General features: G+C 42.9%; 1 protein-coding gene across 1 annotated transcript in view; it reads left to right on the top strand.

Moving 5' to 3' along the window:
* LOC112241702 (protein FAM13B-like) overlaps positions 1-12991 on the top strand; it is a gene marked incomplete at its 5' end in the record, with an annotated part of 28885 nt that extends 15894 nt beyond the window's left edge. Inside the window, 2 exons of the mRNA XM_042315613.1 lie at positions 2045-2271; positions 12848-12991. Coding sequence (XP_042171547.1) covers positions 2045-2271; positions 12848-12896 — 276 coding nt within the window. The remainder of the gene's footprint in view (positions 1-2044; positions 2272-12847) is intronic.
* Between the last annotated feature and the right edge of the window lie 6245 nt (positions 12992-19236).

The following is a 19236-nucleotide window of genomic DNA, read 5'->3' as shown; positions in this document are numbered from 1 at the left end:
TGGATCATTGTGTTGTGATGAGAGGCTCAGCCGAGTGGGTGTTGTTCTTCTCAAGGCCTACAACACATTAACAGGTATGTCTCTCATTCCAACAAGAGGTTAGACAACTGGTCTGTCAACACCGCTGCTTCTGCCTCTACAACTAAAGGTAGTTTTGGTGATTTAAAAGGCATGTTTTCACAGGTGGTTGTGAATGACTCCAGAATGGAGTGTACCTCGTCAAATCACAGATTGTTGGTATTTCTTTTGGCAGCAACTTGTAATTGTTAAGCCGTTGTTTTCAAATGAGGTCACCTCTTCTTTGGTCAATTGGACAATAATAAACTGTTTAGCCTAAAAAGTCTGTCATTAACACATTGTCATACTGCCAGTTTGTCTTTCTTGGTGACAGAATGGCGTTTATTTACCCATAGTTCTCCTGATCGGCCACTTCCTGACATCACCAGTGTTGGGGTCATTACAAAAAAATAAATAATATATTCGCTGTTACTCATTACGTCTTTCAACAATAGCAAATGGCTTATTACTCCCTGGAAAAAGTCATTAGTTACACGAGGAGGTGTGGTATATGACCAATATAACATGGCTAAGGGCTGTTCTTAAGCATGATGCAACGCGGAGTGCCTGCCCTTAGCATTGGTATATTGGCCATATACCAGAAACCTTCAAGGTGCCTTGTTGCTATTATAAACTGGTTACCAACGTAATTAGAGGAGTAAAAATAAATGCTGTCAGCCAATTAGCATTCAGTGCTCGAACCACTCAGTTTATAATACTTGGTATATTGCTTTTGCATTACACCCCAAAACGTTGCACATCCTCACTCAGTGTAAACAATGTCAACGCTACGTTGGCCTATACACCTACACAAGTATACATAAAAATCAAGCCTTGGTTGAGGTTGGCCTACAGTCATCTTCAGCAGCAGTGGTCAGGTCTCTGGGGGTCTTTCGCTATGAGTTGTGTGTTGGTCGTGTTGCCTTTACAGGTGCTTTAAGAGATTGGAAGTCGTGTTTCTAGCAGTGGAGGGGTCAACACCCCCCCTCCCTCTCCACCCTCTGTCGTTCTGGAAGCACCGCCCCCCCACATTAAGCCAAATACGTCACTTAACTCCTGACATCTGTCGTTGAAGTGCAAAATCTAGTCCCTTAGGCTTAGAAGCTTTTCAAACTGTTCTGCAACGGAAAAACATGAACTACTAGACCTTTTCCATGGCGATTCCAGCCCTGACTGGATGTTCCATTGATAAATGTGGCTCACATGGCTCACTGATAAAGTACTTCCATTCCTCATCATTAAATGGTTTAGCATTGGCTTTTGTCCAGAGCCAAACCCTGCCGGGATTGGTTATTGTGACTTTGATCAATAGTTGAGCTGTAGGCTTCAGACCCATTAGTCATACAGCACAGTGGACTGCTAACATTTGAACTTTTCTCTTTTCTCACACTTTTCTCTTACCCCCAAATGCACACCTCTCAGTTATATGCATTAGATGTAGCTAGCGCACCTCTGTAGAACTGAAACGGTATAGCCTAGTGGTTGCACACACCATCGACATGAAGAAAGGTCGGTGTGACATACCAGTGGTACGGATGAGGTGCTTTAGGTACACCATCGATACGAAAGGCACCCGCCAGCTATACCCCCTAGGAGTCAGCACGGTAAGAGAAAGAGGAGTTTAACCCTTTTCATTTCCACAGGGTCGTATTCACTAGGCATGAAACAGAAGCAAACAGGCCAAAATGGGTACTTACTATCTAAACTTTTCCATTAAGCGATTTGCATTGAACACCAAATGTCTTGTTATGGTGTGCCCAAATGAATACAACCCAGTCCATGTCTCTACTGTACATAGCCTATCCTCCAATGCATGTTTTATTCTGTAGTTACCCGACTAAAGGTCAGCACAGCTGATCTGATTGCCCCTGTGACAGTATGCTGAGGCAGGTATCGTTTACATCTCTGGCTTTACACATGAGGCTCTGGTATTACAGGGAATCCACCCGCCTCACCCATCCCTCATTCTCCTTGTCTCTTTCCACAGGTGAGGAAAGTAAAGCACGAGACGGCGACAGTGCTCCGAGCCGTGCCCCTTCCCAGTCTCTCTCCTGGCCTACCCTATGTGAGGCCCCTGGTCCTACCCGTTCCCCTGGCTCCGGAGGTGAGGAGCCCCAGACCTGAGAGAATGGAGCTGACCCCACAGGAACCTCAGGGACCAGCCACGGACGCCTGGGACGTCAGCGCGGTCAAGACCACGGAGGTCCTGAACAGGTCAGTGTGTAGTGTAGTAACAGACAGTTATTTTGGGGCCGTATGGTGGAAAGTTGCAAATAGGTAGTCTTTAACAGGTTAGTAGTTCATGATGTTTGTATTCATTCAGGAGCACAATAGCATGTCTGTGATTTTTAAAATTCCACGAATTTGGAAAGAGGTTATATTAGGTAGTTGATTATTTTTATTAAATGCATAATAAGATGCTACGAATGCCGACAAATGTATGTAAAACGCTTATTTTTTTATAATAAAACAAACTCTTTAGTATTTTTACCTGTTTCAATGCATATGGTATTAGTGGTTCAGTAGTCCATGTAGCACCTCTTCCCTGAATAATTAAAGCTAGCCTCATAGCAGAGAAGAAACACAGCTTGCGGGTCCTGGATGTCAGCCAAGACTTCTGAAGTATAGCCTAGTTTGCTAACACAGCTTGCAGGTCCTGGATGTCAGCCAAGACTTGTGAAGTATAGCCTAGTTTGCTAACACAGCTTGCAGGTCCTGGATGTCAGCCAAGACTTCTGAAGTATAGCCTAGTTTGCTAACACAGCTTGCAGGTCCTGGATGTCAGCCAAGACTTCTGAAGTATAGCCTAGTTTGCTAACACAGCTTGCAGGTCCTGGATGTCAGCCAAGACTTATGAAGTATAGCCTAGTTTGCTAACACAGCTTGCAGGTCCTGGATGTCAGCCAAGACTTGTGAAGTATAGCCTAGTTTGCTAACACAGCTTGCAGGTCCTGGATGTCAGCCAAGACTTGTGAAGTATAGCCTAGTTTGCTAACACAGCTTGCAGGTCCTGGTTGTCAGCCAAGACTTCTGAAGTATAGCCTAGCTTGCTAACACAGCTTGCAGGTCCTGGATGTCAGCCAAGACTTGTGAAGTATAGCCTAGCTTGCTAACACAGGTTTTATGATTTTATGGGAGTCACTTAAAAGTGTATCAATCTATCTGCACACATTTTAGTAAACATTGAGTTACACATTATTACAATACATACATGCACTATTACATCAAATGTTGGATGTCTGACAATTTTCTCCAGCTCAATGAGAAGAAATCCAATGTTATTCTATTTGGCCCCCGCCTTGCTAGAACCCAGATTCTAGCAATCATGTTTAAGGCTCGGTTTAGTCCCGTCCTATATCTCTGATCCTTTATCTCCCTACGAGCCAGGACGCAGCCTGAGATCCTCTGGCAGGGACCTGTTGACCATTCCAAAGTCTCGGTTGAAAACGAAAGGAGACCAAACATTTTCCATTAGGGCCCCTAGACTTTGGGAGGGTCTGCCAGACGAGATCAAGCTTGCGGATTCAGTGCCTCTTTTTAATAAATCCCTGCTTGAGACACAATTTTATAAAGATGCTTTTAATGTATGATTTTGAACGTGTGAATGAAATTAGCTGTCTTGTTTCGTTCACCTTCCTCCTGTCTTTGTTTATTTTCTAGTACCTTTATTTTATGACGAGAAACACTTTGTTACTTGTATTGAAAAGCGCTATAGAAATAGTTATTATTTTCAGTATGTAATAGTACAGTATGAGTTTCGAGGTATATCCTAGTAACCCTGTGTAATAACACAGTACGAGAGACTAGTTGTAAATATCTTATGACCACTGTTTGCGTTGGTGAGACGTTCCCATCATTGTAGGGTGATTGTGCGGAGCTCAGAACAGCCAGCTGCCATTTGGGATCTAAAAAGCCGGGAGCCGATCTTGGTCGCAAGGCTCCTGTGGCATCCCAATGGCATCTAAACATATTTATTATAAGTTGGCTGAAACTGGACACTGTCTGGATCAAGTGTCCCCAGTCTGGGAATAGCATGTCTGCAAAATAACATGTACAGCTGTGTTGGTTGGTTGTTGAGGCCTCCTTAGGGTTGATGTTAGCATTTGCCTAGTGCTAGCTAGCACACCCAGTGTTCAGTTGCTCTTTAACAAGATAGCCTTGTCCTCAGTGCATGGCATGCAGTCACTATGATGTAAGATTTAAGATGGAGCTTTTGTCTGTGGAGGGCTTAGTCAATCAATCAAACAATAAGCTTCCTGTAGGTAGTTGTTAATGGAAAAGACAAAATATTGGCCTGGTCATATTGGGCATGCGTAAAATCAAGTTTGTTTTAATAGGAATTGCTTATTTAACCTTTTTATTTAACTAGGCTAGTCAGTTAAGAACCAATTCTTATTTACAATGACGGCCACACCCTACCCCGGCCACACCCTAACCCGGACTACGCTGGGACAATTGTTCGCCTCCCTATGGGACTCCCAATCACGGCCGTTTGCGATACAGCCTGGAATCTACCCAGGGTCTGTAGTGACGCCTTTAACACTGAGATGCAGTGCCTTAGACCACTGCGCCACTCAGGAGGCCAAATATATATTTATTCAATGTTTATTCACAATTAATAAATGGCTCAGTGGAAACTGGTAACTGCTGAATACAGGCTTCATGTTGTGTGGTGTTACTTGGAAGAGGACCTCTGACACAGGGCTTGTAAGAAATGCATGTTCTCACTAGATATTCAATACTAAGTATCAGCTAGGAAAATGAAAGCAGAGCTCATCTCGCAGGAGCAAATAGAACATGTATGCTAAGCAAACAAAATAGTAGGTAGAAGCTAACGGATGCTAAACTGAACCGATACGAGGCTGTGTTACAGCTTGTGTAGTACAGCTCTCTAGTAGTTGATCTGGAGACGAGCACACGTGTGCATGCACGCAAACACACGCACATACAGTATAAATGCATATGTGGAAGTGGTGGACTTTGCAGTATTTTTTGTGTCTTTTACTGCCTTTAAATAGATAAGATAATATTGTCTAAAAATACCTTCAGGTAAAGCCTGAAACTGTCTTTGAAAACATGCATTAGGAGTGCCTGGCCATACCCCCAATACTCCTTAATAGAAGAAGTGTATATACAGTTGAAGTCGGAAGTTTACATAGACCTTAGCCAAATACATTTAAACTCCATTTTCACAATTCCTGACTTTTATTCCTAATAGAAATTCCCTGTCTTAGGTCAGTTAGGATCACCACTTTATTTTAAAAATGTGAAATGTCAGAATAGTAGTAGCGCGAATGATTTATTTCAGCTTTTATTTCTTTCATCACATTCCCAGTGGGTCAGAAGTTTACATACTCAACTAGTATTTGGTAGCATTGCCTTTAAATTGTTTAACTTGGGTCAATTTTGCCCATTTGGAAGACCCATTTGGAAGACCCATTTGCTTTTAACTTCCTGACTGATGTCTTGAGATGTTGCTTCAATATATCCACATCATTTTCCTGCCTCATGATGCCATCTATTTTGTGAAGTGCACCAGTCCCTCCTGAAGCAAAGCACCCCCACAACATGATGCTGCCACCCCCGTGCTTCACGGTTGGGATGGTGTTCTTCGGCTTACAAGCCTCCCCCTTTTTCCTCCAAACATAACGATGGTCATTATGGCCAAACAGTTTTATTTTTGTTTCATCAGACCAGAGGACATTCCTCCAAAAAGTATGATTGCAAACTGTAGTCTGGCTTTTTTATGGCGGTTTTGGAGTTTCTTTTGGGCTTCTTTCTTGCTGAGCGGCCTTTCAGTTTATGTCAATATAGGACTCGTTTTACTGTGGATATAGATACTTTTGCACCGGTTTCCTCCAGCATCTTCACAAGGTCCTTTGCCGTTGTTCTGGGATTGATTTGCATTTTTCGCACACCAAGGTATGTTCATCTCTAGGAGACAGAGCGCGTCTCCTTCCTGAGCGGTGTTACGGCTGCGTGGTCCCATGGTGTTTATACTTGCTTGCTATTGTTTGTGCAGATGAACGTGGTACCTTCAGGCATTTGGAAATTGCTCCCAAGGATGAACCAGACTTGTGGATGTCTACAAATGTTTTTTCTGAGGTCTTGGCTGATTTCTTTTGATTTTCCCATGATGTCAAGCAAAGAGGCACTGAGGTTGAAGGTAGGCCTTGAAATACATCCACAGGTACACCTCCAATTGACTCAAATGATGTCAATTAGCCTATCAGAAGCTTCTAAAGCCATGACATAATTTTCTGGAATTTTTCAAGCTGTTTAAAGGCAGTCAAATTAAAATCAAATCAAATTTATTTATATAGCCCTTCGTACATCAGCTGATATCTCAAAGTGCTGTACAGAAACCCAGCCTAAAACCCCAAACAGCAAGCAATGCAGGTGTAGAAGCACCGTGGCTAGGAAAAACTCCCTAGAAAGACCAAAACCTAGGATGAAACCTAGAGAGGAACCAGGCTATGAGGGGTGGCCAATCCTCTTCTGGCTGTGCCGGGTGGAGATTATAACAGAACATGGCCAAGATGTTCAAATGTTCATAAATGACCAGCATGGTCAAATAATAATAATCACAGTAGTTGTCGAGGGTGCAGCACCTCAGGAGTAAATGTCAGTTGGCTTTTTATAGCCGATCATTAAGAGTATCTCTACCACTTCTGCTCTCTTTAGAGAGTTGAAAACAGCAGGTCTGGGACAGGTAGCACGGCAGTGTAAAACTAACAGGTCTGTGAGAGCCGGAATTCTTACTGGTTGGTAGGTGATCAAATACTTATGTCTTGCAATAAAATGCAAATTAATTACTTAAAAGTCATACAATGTGATTTTCTGGATTTTTGTCTCTAGATTCCGTCTCTCACAGTTGAAGTGTACCTATGATAAAAATGACAGACCTCTACATGCTTTGTAAGTAGGAAAACCTGCAAAATCGGCAGTGTATCAAATACTTGTTCTCCCCACTGTAAGTGTATGTCAACTTCCGACTTCAACTGTACAGTGTGTTTTTTTTTTTTTGTATCAACAAGACACAACTTTAGTAAAATGTTTGACAGATAACCTATGACAAATCAACACTATTCCTTTTTAGGTTGTAAAATGGGACTTTCTACAGGGCTTTTTTTGCTATTATTATTTATTATTATTATTTCAATGTTATTGTTAAAGGACAGTAGTTGCCATATTATTATTGTTACTAAGTATGGTTTGTTTTAGTTAATTTTCATTTGGACACTCTTGAAGATGACATTGTGCATCTAAAGAGATTTTCATCTAAATAAATGTCAAATAAATATCATTACCTAATTATCCCTAGCAATAGCAACAGGTGCTTTCCCATTGAGTGGCAACTGCTTTCCTCGTCATGCACTTCATAGGGACAGTACATCTATCGGAGGCTTAAAGGATTATACCGTAAAAATACCCTAGTCTGGGGTATCGGATGGCCGATTTGGGGATCGCGTGACAGGGAGACCCTCGTAGCCTTTATAAGCAACCCTGTCTCTTGTTGGGATGCTAATAGGCTAGTAGCTATGCTAATAGCTGACTGGTACAGTGTTGCTATTGCTGCTGTCACATGATGTGACGGACCTTTTAGCTAAAGTTCAGCAGACTGGTATAGCTAGCGAAGTATTGCCAGACCTATTTGGAAACTCATACGTTACTGCCTAGGAACCCAAAGCCTACTAGTTGCCTCATGTTTTCAGTGGAGTATAGGATGTACAACTGTATATAAATACTGTATATAAATACATGTGCAATTAAGCTGCCCTTACTTTCCATAGGTATGTGTCAGGCTAGTATCTGTGTCAGTACAGCATCCAGCACTAAGCAGGGACAAACTGGATCAAACTGGATTTCAACTGAGAGATGGGTAGAATGCTAGTGGTGTTGAACTGCATTTTGTTAAATCTCGAGCTGTGAGATCTAGGCCATTGGAAGATACGTACTTAGGTTATCAGTTGAGATTTCTCTGGGGTCAAATTGTAACCCCTGGGCTAGAATATCTCCTATTGGGTCCCTCCTCTACTTCTCTGTCCCCTCTTTACTTCTGTTCTTCATCCTTCTATGCTAGTCTTTATTAGATCTCCCCTTTAAAAAAGAACTACAATTACACATTTTCCATCAATTGATTCAGATGATTAGTCTGCACTTCACTGTGCTACGTTTTCCACCTGTCAGCTTAGATGACCGGCATATAAGCAGGTTTTGAGCCATGAATAAGGGCTTCACTTTACATGTCAGCCTCTCACCGGTTTGGAAAATACCAGTTTGCCGGTGGCACTGCTATGCAAACTCCACATGTGTATGTTTAACATTGTACCTGCCTGCGTTTCTACAAACCAGCCACACATCTCATTGAGAGTAGACTACAGTGGGTTTCCTAGGATATGACATAGAGGTATTGCATCATCATCAGAGAACACTAGGATACTACATAGAGGTATTGCATCATCAGAGATCAACTCGTGGTAACACTAGGAGACTGTGAAGAAATGTTTGCCCACTGTCTGTGCACGGTTTAGACATTGATCCTGTCTAGCAACCGGGATGGATGCTTCATCATTACAAAGGCTCCTATCAATTCATCCTCATGTCTCAAATCAGAAGCACAAGCCAGCATAGTAAAGGCATGTGAACTCCCCACCCCTAGTTGGCTCTGGGATTGAAAAAAAGCCACCTTTCAGTTACTGGCCCAATGCTCTTAACTGCTAGGCTACCTGTCACATCACGTAGGCACTCATAGGGTCTCTTCTAGATACAGGCTACATGCACATGCTGGTTGTTTTATGTAGTTGCCATGGTTCACTGACTTGTGACCCATTATCTTTCTTAGAAAGAAATCCATTGAAAGCGGGTTGGGGTGTGTGTGTGTGTGTGTGTGAGGGGTTGGGTGAGGAATGTAACGGACTGGTGTGAGTGTCAGACACTCTGGGGAGGTTATTGTTGGCCAACAGGGAGCCTCATCCAACAAGTCTGCTTGGATTTAAGGAGGGAAAACCCTAGTAGCTGGCACCTGTTCTGTCCTCAACCACTCTAACCTATAGGATACTCCTACAATGGTCCCCATCTGCAGAAAAAGAGAGAGAGGATATCAATTCTGATTCAAACAGGTGTCATTGGCTCCTGAGCAGCCAATAGGAGAAGAGGGTCAGAGACTTGGCTCAAATGTTATTGGCTGCTGAACCGGCCTATAGGTTAGGAGGGGGGTTTGGAAATGTATAGGAAGAGATGAGACTACAATGGCACTAGTCAAGAAGACGCTAGTTGCCATGGTTTCTGCCATGTTTGACTTCCAAGTTTGTCATTGACCCTTCGCTCGATGTGATGGCCATTTTCTGCTATTACAAGTAGGCTATCAGCTGGTGTTTTGGTGTTGATTATTTACTATTTACTCTGAACAAAAATATAAACGCAACATGGAAAGTTTTGGTCCCATGTTTCATGAGCTGAAATAAAATATCCTTGAAATTTGTCATATGCACAAAAAGCTTATTTCTCTCAGATTTTGTGCACCAGTTTGTTTACATCCCTGTTAGTGAGCATTTCTCCTTTGCCAGGATAATCCATCCGCCTGACAGGTGTGGCATATCAAGAAGCTGATTAAACAGCATGATCATTATAGACATGCACAATGCCACAGATGTCTCACACATGCATGTTGGCATGCTGACTGCAGGAATGTCCACCAGAGCTGTTGCCAGAGTATTCAATGTTAATTTCTCTACCATACGCCATCTCCAACGTCATTTTAGAGAATTTTGGCAGTACGTCCAACCGGCCTCACAATCGCAGACCACGTCTATCCACGCCAGCCCATCACATCAGCGTGTATGGCATCATGTTGGTGAGCGGTTTGCTGATGTCAACACTGTGAACAGAGTGCCCCATGGTGGCGGTGGGGTTATAGTATGGGCAGACAAGCTACGGACAACAAACACGATTGCATTTTATCAATGGGAATTTGAATACACAGAGATACGGTGACGAGAACCTGTGGCCCATTGTCATGCCATTCATCTGCCACCATCACCTCATGTTTCAGCATGATAATGCACAGACCCATTTATCAAAGATCTGTACACAGTTCATGAAAGCTGAATTGCATACACACAAGACATGTCACTCATTGAGCATGTTTGGGATGCTCTGGATCGATGGGTATGACGGCGTGTTCCAATTCCCGCCAATATCCAACAACTTTGCACAGCCATTGAAGAGGAGTGGGACAACATTCCACAGGCCACAATCAACAGCCTGATCAACTCTATCCGAAGGAGATGTGTCGCGCTGCATGAGGCAAATGGTGGTCACACCAGATACTGACTGGTTTTCTGATCCACGCCCCTACCTTTTTTTAAAGGTATCTGTGACCAACATAGTAATGGCCTAATTTATTTCAATGAACTGATTTCCTTATATGAACTGTAACTCAGTAAAATCGTTGAAATTGTTGCATGTTGCGTTTTATATTTTTGTTCAGTGTAGCTTAGTAAGAGGAAGTCGCCATGTTCCTGCTGCCATGGTGATTTAACCCCGTTGACCTGGTTTATGGCCATAATGTCAACGTGAAGAGCTGACACTGGTCAATTACAGTACAACTACAGGTCAAGGTCATTGGTACCTCTCAACATAATGAATCTGGATGATCATATGAGCATATCACTGTGCTCTCTCCAGCTGTTCCCTTTCATTAATCTAGAATTATGCTAGAAATGCATTGAAAACTGATTTACTGGTTGAGAAGGAAAGCTGCCTACAAACCATATTGCTCATTCACAATTGGCTACTTTTCTCTCCACAGTTCCAGCATGTTCCCCCATTGCCCCTTTGGCAAAAATGTGGTAATCTCTGAAGCGTGATGGGTTTATGGTAGCATTCCCTTAACACCTTGGTCTATGGTGGAATGTACCGTCTGTAACTTGGGTTAAAAGAGTGTACACCAATAGGGGCTCAAGTAGGTAACCGGTCCAAGCTTTTTAGGTTTGGTACACTGCAGGTTCTATTCTCCAAACATTCTAAGAATGGACCGTGAAGCAGGCTCTGGTTTATCGTCCTTATTAAAGTAGTGTGGAAGAAGCCTGGCGGGCGCAGAGGAGAAGGGGAGGAGGGCTGGAACACTGACCTCCAATCAGGAGAACGTATACTCCAGTAAGATCCTCCTTTTGGACATGGAGTCACCTGGACTGGAACCCAAACGGAATATGGCTCAGTTTCAACCAAAGTTTAGATTCCAGGCTAGTAGTCACATCCATATAATAATGCAAGGCTATGAACCTGAAATTAATTCTGTGAGCTTGAATATGACCAATGGGTCAAATGTGAAAATGGTAGTGTCAAACAAATTGTCCTTATACTGGTATAGGGTATTGAGAAACCATTATTTAAACAACCTGGTCAATAGAGCACTATGGTAAAAATGTGTTGTATTAAATAAAGATGATTTATTTGTCTACAAAATGGTGGAGTGTTTCCAGCCTGGCCAAGTTGTTTGCTAGTTTTCTGTCACCTCTGCGAGGATTAAGTCTCCTCAACAGAGCCACTTGTTATTCCTTAAGTAAGTTAGTGGGTAAGCAGGATTTCCGTTTGCAACAATTCGTGACGGCACACATTATTTTAATACGCTTGCCAGACTGTTTAACACGGCCTAAGTATAGGGAAACATTTCTCGGCTGGCTTCCACTAGCAATACGTACAAATTGTGAAATGCTGTTGTGAGGTGCTCTTGGTACCTTGATCCGGAAGGGGGATTTCATAGACTATGTACGTAGGTTGTATTAGAGGAGGTAAGGGAAGAAAAAAATCTCACATACACACACTCATTCAGAATTCTTCAAGATAGAGGCCAGATCATGTGATATGGTAAGCTTTTGAAGTTGAATGAACTTCGGCCCATTTCGGGTTCCCGACAAACTGAAACCTAAATCCTCTGTTTTGAACTTGGTACGGTGTTCGGCCTTTACACCCCGGGCAGCTAAACCAGTGGTATGTTCTCCCCTCTCAGCCCTAGACGGTGACATACTCACACCCTCCTTACCGTTAGACTACTGGAGCTACTGCACGTACCCAAAAACACAGTCCAAATATTTTCTCCATGGCCCATTTAACCACAATTCAGTCTTGTGTGTATTAGTGAGTCTATTGTTTAATTTCAAAAGTGTCTAACCCTATTTACAACCCATGATTAGACAGTATTAGCTGTTGTTTATTGGCACAATTGCCAACTTTCATGTACTGTACCCCATGGTTATGAGAAAATGGCACTGGTGATTGAGGTTTGGCTTCCTTATGAAGGCTATGTAACCCTTTCCGTGGCAATATTTAGGCCTTTTTGCAGCAATTTGATACACTATGTTAATCACACATGCTTCTGTAGGCTATGTGATGTTTAGGGTAGTAAGGCCCTCGGCAGGTTAAAGTATTTTTCAGGATATGTACATGTTAAGCAATCTCCACATTAAGAATTTCCCGTTCTTGTTGCATCATTTCTGTCATGTGTAACTATTGGCCCAGGCCCCGGCAGAGCTATACCAGAGGAGGGCACACACGGCCCTTCAACTGTCGCTTTAATAATTCCCAGAGACAAGCTTTAACAAAATGTACTGAACTGACTGGAGCATTAGGTGGCTATTGTTCCAGAGACAAAAGGACATTCTGTCCCCTAAAAAAACCACTGAGGTGCAGAGAAAGGGAGGAGAAAAAAGTGTGCTTCATATGTAATATTGCATCACTCTCACCCCACAGTGGCTAACCTAACTGTTTTGTTGTTTTTGCATTTCAGCTCCCAAGAGGAAGACAGCAGACCCATATCTCCTTTCTACATAAGGTAGGTCCTGGTCTTGTTTTTGTCCTGAGAAAAGAGGTCGACAGGATGTTATTATGGAGATGTGGGGTCATGGGGCCTATCCGCTGCATTTCATGCCATCTCAATGCATTAACATAGGAAACAATAGGCCCACCAGAAAGAGGAGGGGAGGGAGGGGGCATGCTGTGCACATGCAAGCTGTCGTTGTTATGATGGTGGCAGTGTGAGCGCGTGGTCTCTGGTCCAGCAAGACTTCCCGTAAAGCTGTAAAAACCAAAACATTTCCCTGATTTGTATAGTAGTGAGAAGGGATCTCTGTCAACCCTGGTTGAGACTGACACCTTTTTGTTTATTGTCACCACGCTGGTCATTCTGGATATTGACCTCTCCAACGGGCCTACACACTGTACTCCTGAAATTGTACAATTTAACATCTCAAATGAGATCAATTGTCATACAGTACATCCCATTGTTTCATACATCTGGATATTGATGCATCACTGTATTGACAAAGTATCTGAAGAAATAGGTACACAAATCTATCATATAACAGAACATTTCATGTTACAACATCTATAGTGCGGAACCAGATTCCCAACATAGTTTGACAATCCACTCAATTGTCACACCTCTACTTGATGGAAATATTCACCAAAACATATACCCATCATGAACTGCTTTGACACCCTGTCATACAGTGACATCAGACCAACATGGTTCTTAATGGAACCGGATCGTTCTGGTTTTGACACCTTGCCATACAGTGAGATCAGACGAACAAGGTTCTTAGTGGAATTTCTGGTTGAACCGGATCATTCTGCTCTGACACCTGATCTATGAGTCACCCTCCTGTCAGGCACCCCCCATGACATTTTATGGCATCACTTCCTGTTAACTTCCTGTTTGGCTGATACTGTAAACTGTAGTCGCGTCAACTTTACCGCCTTCACCAGGTACTTTGAGGCAAATTGAATGCAAGTGTACCTGCTGAACTCTATAGTAAGTTCATAAGCCTTGGCACAGACCCTCATTCGGCCTTTTCTCCTTTGAAATGTACCCTAAACAGGTTTCATCCTTCACATATACCTAGTTATGTGTTCAAGACCGTGACCAGTAGCATACATCTGATATTTTCACAATGATTTCGCTCATCGATGGTGATGGCTCAGAGGCCATAATGTATATGATGATGAAGGATGCCAAACAGGGGTGGACTGGCCATCTGGCATTACGGGCAAATGCCAGATGGGCTGGTCCATTTTTAGCCCAGTGGGCCTGTCGGTGCCCTCAAGGGACAAATGGGCTGGTTTCCGTTTCTGTACCATACTGGGTACGCACAAAACAATTTAGGCAACAGGGATCTTGACCCAGGAGGGGATTGAATGGCTCTGCTGTAACCAAGAAGCTTGATCTTGACATCTAGCAAGTTAGCAAACCAAATGCATAGCTGGAGCCCTGAGCTGGATATCATTTATTTGACACATCTTAGGTTTCTTGCAGTGGTATAGCACAGCCAGTATTTCCAAATACTCCGGTATACGGTATAAACGGTATATCGCCCAAGCCTAGTGTGGCGGCCTCGAGGATAAAAATGGGCCGGTATGGGGGTATCAAGTAAAAATATGGGCCGGTGTGTTAGAAATGCTAGGGACGATTTCTGTTCCCAGTCCACCCCTGATGCCAAAGACCTTGACACTACAGAGGAGAAACATTACCACAGTGACTGATGTTTACCACTACACAGCCTGTGATAGGCAGGCTATGTGCTACCCTGCACAGTACTTCTCTCTCTTCCTCACGCAACCTTCTTAAGTGAGTCATGCTTTGTAATAAGTCCAGTGTCTACTTGTTCTCCGTCACATACACACCGTGGGTACCACAGGGTAGCTTCATCCTTTCCCAGTCAGAAACAGAGCTCACCTTTCAACCATGTATCCTTTCTATGGTGATCAAATCCTGGCTAATAAGTGACTGTGGTGTAATACTGGATTAGTTGAAAGGACGTTCATTTCCTTTTGAATCCCTATATGTTGGGCACACACACACTGAGTTGGATGTGTAGGTTCTCATTTAATGTTTGGTCTGTTTCAAGCCCCCTGTAGAGTGACTGGGAGTTTTGTCCTCTACGTTTACTGCCTGTGTGTGTGTGTCAGTGTCAGTGTCAGTGTGTACGTGTGTGTGCATCAATGTTTGTATGTGTGGCTCCATGGAGATGCCTGTTGCCTGGTAGCCCACCACTTGGACTGTTAGCTTAACATGGGTCACCCATTCCTTCTAGAACATCACATTCACCCTCTGACCCATAGACTATAAACATAACACTGCAAATACTCCTTTAAAGGTGCCCTATGCAGAAATCGCTCTGCCATTTCCTGGTTGCTAAAATTCTAATAGTTCGCTTAATTTCAGTTTGTACTTGGTGGTTTTGTCACAATCTTTGTACCATCTAAACCACTGTGAAATATATATTTTTTCCTTTATTTAACTAGGCAAATCAGTTAAGAGCAAATTCTTATTTTCAATGACTGCCTAGGAACAGTGGGTTAACTGCCTTGTTCAGGGTCAGAACGACCGATTTTTACCTTGTCAGCTCAGGGATTCGATCTTGCAACCTTTCGGTTACTAGTCCAATGCTCTAACCACTAGGCTACCTGCCACCCCACTGTGAAATATATTTTCCATAACCAAAAATATTGTACTTTCAGCTGGTGTACAAAACCAAAAGTAAAACACGCAAAAACTAAACTTAAGCATGGGAAGCATAGAAATAGCGCACATAGAACATCTACCGCTTCTTAGACTTGCTTTCAATGATAATTATATATTACAGCTTTTAATGGACTGTTAGCACTTCTAGTGCCTCTGACCCACTCCTATATCATTTTTAGCATAGCGTTCTCACTCACTCACTCACTCACTTGTTAGCTAGAGTAAAAGTAACCTGGAGCGTCCCAAATGGCACCCTACTCCCTATATAGTGCACTACTTTTGACAAGGACACTATATAGGGAATTGGGTGTAGTTTGGGATGCAACCTTATAGCCTCACCGTCTCACCAGTTCATCTCCATAAAGACACGATGGAGCGCTCTGCCATGGAAGTAGATCCCCAGTAGGACATTTGTTGTGGTGCTTTGGTCTGTCACCATGACTACAGTATTGGAGCACAAATAGGTCTCCAATGATTGTAACCATGTTGATTATATGACTCCAATTCCACCCTGTGGTTTGCTTTGAGTTATAATGATACCTACCCAAGGCCTAGTTATAATGATAGCTACTATTTCTATTTCTTCTTGTTGTTGGCTTGCCAGCTGATGGAAAAACTTTAAATGAACCTAAATGAATCATTACTTATCTAACATGAAATAAGTGTTTGATATCACAATGCTCTCAGTCCTGGATTTGGATCTCTCTCTTGTCTCTGTTTTAAGATGGAGGTTCTGGATCCTGAGTCACAGTCTCTTATTCTGTTGACAGTCAAGAGAACCGTGTGTGCTCCTCTTGCGGTAAGGGAAGGTCATGGCCAGGGGCCGACTGTTTGACAGTTCACGACCCACAGGGCATATTCATTGCACACCAAGCCTGCATCCGAAATGGCACCCTATTCCCTACCTAGTGCACTACTTTTGACCAGAGCCCTATGGGTCCTGGTCAAAAGTAGTGCACTAAATAGGGAATAGGGTGCCATTTGAGACGCTCCCCAAGCCTCACCTCATTCCAGACTTGTTACATGTACGTGTCTAGAGTGGGCGGAAGGTTTTAATAGCTAAACTCAGTGGTACATATAATCCCTTTCCAGACAGTGATGTCATATCCTGGAATGGATTGGTAGCCTACCGGTACTTGCCCCCCTTTTGCCCGCTGCTGTGCCCGGACAGAGGCTACTTGGCATGGGGTTGGCATTCCCAGTCTCCTGGTTGTTACACTAGACTAGAGACTTCACATTGGGAGGTTTAGGTTGCATGTAAACAGGCTAACGACTGCTGCCCTTGTTGCAGGATAAATATGGCACTGTCCAAAAGATGCGACAGAAGACAGAATAGAATAGAACTTTATAGTCCATCTTGGAAGCGTTTGCATTATGAATAGGGTTAAATATTAAAGACCTGTCATAACATGCTTATTATGTACTTATTACCATATGTTTGATAAATACTAAGTCCTAACGATTCACCCCATCCCAAGGTAACTAGGATATCCAAATGATGTCTCCCTCTAATGGTGACCTTGACTTTATTCATTAAGGTTCCTTCCCTTGTCTTAAACATGTTTAAGCCATTGAAGGTGAGCATTTGCCCACTAAAGTCAGTTAAGATGCTGAACTGCAGTCAGGTCAAGACCCTGGTTAGGACGACGAACACTCACATAAGCTTCCCTGAGACGGTTTCTGATAGTTTGTGCAGAAATTCTTTGGTTGTGCAAACCCACAGTTTCATCAGCTGTCCGGGTGGCTGATCTCAGATGATCCCGCAGGTGAAGAAGCCAGATGTGGAGGTCCTGCCATGGTTACGCGTGGTCTGCGTTTCAGGCCCGTTGGACGAATTGCCAAATTCTCTAAAACGCTAAGACAACGTAGGACGCGTCTTATGGTAGAGAAATGAACATTCAATTCTCTGGCAACAGCTCTGCTGGACATTTCTGCAGTCAGCATGCCAATTGCACGCTCCCACAAAACTTTAAACATCTGCAGTGTTGTGTGACAATACTTTTTAGAGTGGCCTTTTATTGTCCCCAGCACAAGGTGCACCTGTGTAATGATCATGCCGTTTAATCAGCTTCTTGGTATGCTACACCTGTCAGGTGGATGGATTATCTTGGCAAAGGATAAGTGCTCACTAACAGGGATGTAAAGAAATTTGTGCACAAAATTTGAGAAATAAACTTGTTGTGCGTATGGGAGATTTCTGGGATCTTTTATTTCGGCTTGTGAAACATTGGACTAACACTTTGCGTTTTATATTTTGGTGTCAAAATGACCCATAGTACCTCGTGACATATGAAGTTATTTTTGTTTGTACAAGCACTTTGTGACATCTGCTCATGTAAAAAGGGCTTTATAAATACATTTGATTGATTCATTTTAACCTTTCAAAATATTACGGTGTCGAACATCTTGGTGACACATTATGGGCCATAACATCTTGGTGACACATTAATACATGTTAGTTATTTTAACCCCTAGCATTTGGTACCAGATGTATATTTGGCTTTTCAACACTGACAGTGTCATCCATTTTAGTCAATTATTTTCGGGACATTGCGACATTTACCGTTAGCCCAGTTTTAAAATAAAACCTTTGGCTAGAACTGAACGAGAATAGAACATGCCGGACTAAAAATTCTGTTGATTGTACACATTTTGAAAAGTCATCAGAATTACCTCGCGATAATCAGAAAAGCGATAAGCTTGGCTTCAATTAATCTCTTGTTTGATGTGACTGTTCATTGTTTTATGCTCTGTTTACACACTAACACCGTACACACACACTTTTCATCTATGTTCTAGAATCACTGTATTAATCCCATATAATTACTCTGATCTCTCCTCCATCAGCTCTCTCATTTGTCCATCCTCACCTTGGCCCCACACACACACACACACACACACACACACACACGCTATCACTGTCAACACTGATGCTGATGGATGAGATGTAAGGAGAATATTGTGTATTGTTGGGTGCTCAGTACCCCCACACACAAGCTGAAGGAAGGAAGTCATGCTTGTGTGTATTTCTGTGAATTCCTCTGGTCTTTCCTGGTACTGTTGGAGCTCAAATAGCCTCCTATTGACATTGAAATGGATTGAGGAGTGTATTCTAGATTTGTATTAATAAGATGTAATATTCATATTTAGTAAGATACTGTGTCTAGAGTATGGTGCCAAAAGCCATTAGTAACGACCTATATTCATGTTTTTGTTGAACTGAAAAATCACCTTGTACGCCTGGCCTCAATAGTTGTGCTGACACTGCATGCTATCTCTTAAGGGAAGGTGGTAGTAGGCCATATCACTATCACCTGGTCTAGCAGACGCACTCACACAAACACACACACACCACACAAACTGACACACACAGACACGTCAGACGAGAGAGGAGCTGGCAATCTGCTGTCACTCACTGTATGTAAGGCCTGTCATGGCCTCTTCATTAGGTGTGTGTGCGTGTCTGTGTGCACGTGCGTGTGTAACAATAGACTAATATTAAGGGGGAGACGTGCGATCACAGCTTACCGGTCACCATGGCAGCCAGCCACTTTGCTCCCAGAGGGCCTCCTTAGGAGCTGAATACGGCTGACGTTTTGACACACTCGCGCACACACACACACACACAGACACATGTACATACATAACACACACAC

This window comes from Oncorhynchus tshawytscha, unplaced genomic scaffold, assembly GCF_018296145.1.
Source record: "Oncorhynchus tshawytscha isolate Ot180627B unplaced genomic scaffold, Otsh_v2.0 Un_contig_4718_pilon_pilon, whole genome shotgun sequence".
Lineage (NCBI taxonomy): Eukaryota > Metazoa > Chordata > Actinopteri > Salmoniformes > Salmonidae > Oncorhynchus > Oncorhynchus tshawytscha.
Note: the sequence above shows the minus strand (reverse complement) of the source record. Positions and strands in the feature narration are given on the sequence as shown.